Below are 3,688 nucleotides of genomic sequence, written 5' to 3' on the forward strand. Positions count from 1 at the left end.
GGTGCAGGTGGTCAGGACGTACCGCGTCAGTCAGATGTTTAGCCCAGTGCATGAGCAGCGCCGGCTGCAGGCCGTGTTTCTCTCCGGCGCGCAGAGTGCCCAGACCGTGCTGCACGAGCAGACGCACGCAGTTTAACGTCCCGGGCCTGAGACACACACACACACACTGCAGTCAGGAACACACACACACACACACACACACACACGAGGAGTCACTCACTGCGCTCTCTTGTGAATCAGGCTGTAGACAGCATCCCACCACTCTCTCTGTCTGTCAGACGACAGCAGCTTCATGATGTGCAGCGGCAGACAGCGCGGCTCGTGCGGCTGAGAGCAGGCCATCTTTCCCCGCTCCTGCAGCTGCGCCTGACTGCAGAACACCACGCCGCACACGAACACCTGCAACACACATATGACAGAGAACTACATCACAGCCTAGACCAGTGTGTCCTTTGTGTCCTCGTGCAGTCAGATGGGACACACAGGTCGAGATACTTCACCTGCTTGGACTTGCTCAGCTGGGCTTTAAAAGACACTTGAAACTGCGCTGACACTCTCAGAGGAGAACAAAATGAATTAAATTTAACAGCTGAATAATGACACTCACGTCTTCTGCAGAGCTGCTTTACAGCAGAATTTGAATGTCTCCTGTTTGATTACGCTTGCAACACTGATTATTTTCCTGCTTCTCTGTAAAGCTGCTTTGAAAAAATCTGTATCGTATGAAGTAGGGCTGTGCAATTACTCTAAATACGGTTTCGATTTCAGCCTCCAACGATTATGAAAATACAAATATCGAGATAAAATGATTGCGCCCTATTCCGCCCCCTTTCCAGCGGTGCTCTTTCGCTCCTCCATAAAAGCCCAATTTCACGTGCAAATCAGTAAAATCATGTAACGTGGCTTTCGCATAATGGGATGTGCTTGATTTATTAAAGTGTATTAGATTTATTAATGTTTTTAAAAGTGCCAAAGAGAACTTGTGCCGTTCCTCAGGAGGATCTCTGGGCACGCGCTCAGAGACGGAACACAGACATGTAAAGTCAACTTTTAGTGCCTAATCACTGGTCAAATAAACACAAATTTTTGTCAAAATGTGGCGCTTAGTGATTATTCATGTAAACCCTCGTCAGTCATGTAATAAATGAACAAAGAGTTGAGAATGAAAATACATGTGTAGTGGTCGACTGATATATCGCCAAGGCCGATATAGGGCATTTTTTAAATATCGGCATTGGCCAATAAGTTTTCCTGTTTGGCCGATGCGTTCGAGGCGGGACTTTTATTTTGACGGTGCTGAGAGCGGCAGCGCCTGAGCACTAATCAGATAGAACGGTTAAACAAAGGAATTAAAATGTATATAAAAAGTCTCATAACGATTGCTTTTATATTAGTAATAGAAAGGCAAACATTATAATACTTTCTTGTTTGCCGTCAGCATTCAGCAAATACGCATTTATATAATTTAAACAAATCTTTGAAAGACTAATGAACATCTAATTTCACAAACCTTGCAAACTTAAGTCAGATCCAGTTGTGAGATCTTGTGAAGTGTGCATGTGACCTGCATGATCGTAAAAAATACTTGCTCATCTAAAGTATAAGTATGTTTATTTAAAGGGGTCATATGATGCGATTTAAATTTTTCCTTTCATGACACTGTTTCATTGTGAAAGCGAAACTATTTTGTTTGGGCTTCCAAAAATGGACACGACTAGAAATCAGTGGTTAAGTTGTATTTACAACACTGTTCCTTTAATCAATTTTCAAATGACTTCAAATTTCTTAAATATTAATTAAAATAAATAAAATTATATCGGCTTTATATCGGCCATCGGCCACCCTGCTTTCCAAGATATCGGCAGTCAAAAAAACAATATCGGTCGACCACTATACGTGTGTAACAGTAAATTGGATCAGTGCGGCTCTTAAAGTGACAGCAGCCTAATATTCCTGCTGCCGACTGTGTGCTTCATATTAATAAAAAATAAAAAAAAGACCAAGTAAATCACTCACTGCTCTTGACTGAAGTACTTTTGTAGCTTCAATAAGAAACAAAGAAAGTTTAATTCTTACAGTGAAGACTACGCTGCTTTTTTGTACATTTGATTAATTTCTGATAGCTGCTATCTGAAAACTTTAGACTTGCATTAAAAAACCCTTAAAGCACAGTTGGTTTCATTTCTATCTTTTTATTCTATTGTATTTGTCCTTTTTTATTACTGACAGTTTAATAATTTTGAATAATTGTTTGTTTTTTACTAATATTAGTTACCCTAGTATTCTGCTGTGGTATTGAGACTTGTGTAATGGTCCCTAAAACCCTAGGGTTTTCACACAGCTCTCCGTGCCCACCTCCGTCTGTCAGTGGATCACCAGCTTCCTGACAGACAGGCAGCAGCTAGTGAGGCTGGGAAAATACACATCCAGGACTATCACCATCAGCACTGGCGCCCCCCAGGGTTGCGTCCTCTCCCCACTGCTCTTCTCCCTGTACACCAACGACTGCACCTCTAAAGACCCCTCTGTCAAGCTCCTGAAGTTTGCAGACGGCACCACACTCATCTGCCTCAAAACTTTCATACTTTTATTCAGAATATTAAATTGATCAAAAATTTGATCTACAACGGACAGTCAGGACTGCTGAGAGGATTATTGGTGTCCCTCTGCCCAGCCTCCAAGATCTTTACATCTCCAGAGTGAGGAAAAGGGCTAAAAAAATCACCTTGGACCCCTTACACCCAGCCCACTCTCTCTTCGAACTGTTGCCTTCTGGTCGGCGCTACAGAGCACTGACCACCAGAACAGTCAGGCACAAGAACAGTTTTTTCCCACAGGCTATATTCAGCCTGAACAATTAATCTTTCATAATTATACATCGTCCATCACAACTAACAGTTATATTTATATTAAACTGCACACTTTGTAAATAACATATCTGCACACTAATAAACATATCTGTACATTATCTAAACAATTAAAGTTTTTCCTATACTTCTATTTCTGTATATAGTACATTATTAAATTTTTAATTTTATTTTATCATACTAGTGTTATATTACATCCCTACTGTGTTATTCCTATGTATGTCTGCACTATGTTTGTACTTTCTTCTGCACTGGAAGCTCCTGTCGTCAAGTCAAATTCCTTGTGTGTGTAAACATACTTGGTAATAAAGCTCTTCTGATTCTGATTCTTAAATGTAGATGTCATAGAATATATATTTGATATATCACTTTAAATAATCTTTAATTTATCCTTAAATCACTCATATAAAGTTTTGGTCATATGGCCCACTCAAAATCAGGTTAAATAATCGTGATTATGATTTTTGGCATAATCAAGCAGCCCTAGTATAAAGCGCTACTGAAACACACGTGACTTGACGACAGAAATTAAGCTAGTTCTCGATAACTGATCAGCAGATTGTTGAAGTTCCCTGACAATCCTGCATGTTAGTTGGAGCTTTACTGGATTACACACCTGTAGATATTAAAGGGACAGTTCAGCCAGAAATGAAAGCTTGCTGTTAATTCACTCATCCTCAAGCCATCCAAGATGCAGGCGACGGTTTTTCTTCAGTAGAACAGTAAAGAAGATGTTTAGCTGAAACTGTGCTCCTTGGTGATTCATTAAATGCAAGTCAATGGCACTTTGAGAGTCAAAACACGCATTTATAGGCAACTCA

At 40.4% G+C, this 3,688-nt stretch overlaps 1 protein-coding gene across 4 annotated transcripts in view; it reads right to left on the reverse strand.

Annotated features, from left to right (window-relative positions):
- Window positions 1-409, reverse strand: part of LOC107709150 (E3 SUMO-protein ligase RanBP2-like) — a 35,362-nt gene extending 34,953 nt beyond the window's left edge. For 2 of the 4 annotated variants that reach the window (XM_016513565.1, XM_016513563.1), the window contains exon 1: window positions 221-408. In XM_016513565.1, coding sequence (XP_016369051.1) covers window positions 221-342 — 122 coding nt within the window. In that variant the 5' untranslated portion in view covers window positions 343-408. Of the gene's footprint in view, window positions 1-22; window positions 120-220 lie in introns of those variants that run through there. The other 2 variants (XM_016513562.1, XM_016513564.1) reach the window with 2 other exon arrangements.
- Window positions 410-3,688: the final 3,279 nt, after the last annotated feature.

The sequence above is a fragment of the Sinocyclocheilus rhinocerous genome, unplaced genomic scaffold (genome assembly GCF_001515625.1).
Source record: "Sinocyclocheilus rhinocerous isolate Xijiao unplaced genomic scaffold, SAMN03320098_v1.1 scaffold476, whole genome shotgun sequence".
Classification (NCBI taxonomy): Eukaryota; Metazoa; Chordata; class Actinopteri; order Cypriniformes; family Cyprinidae; genus Sinocyclocheilus; species Sinocyclocheilus rhinocerous.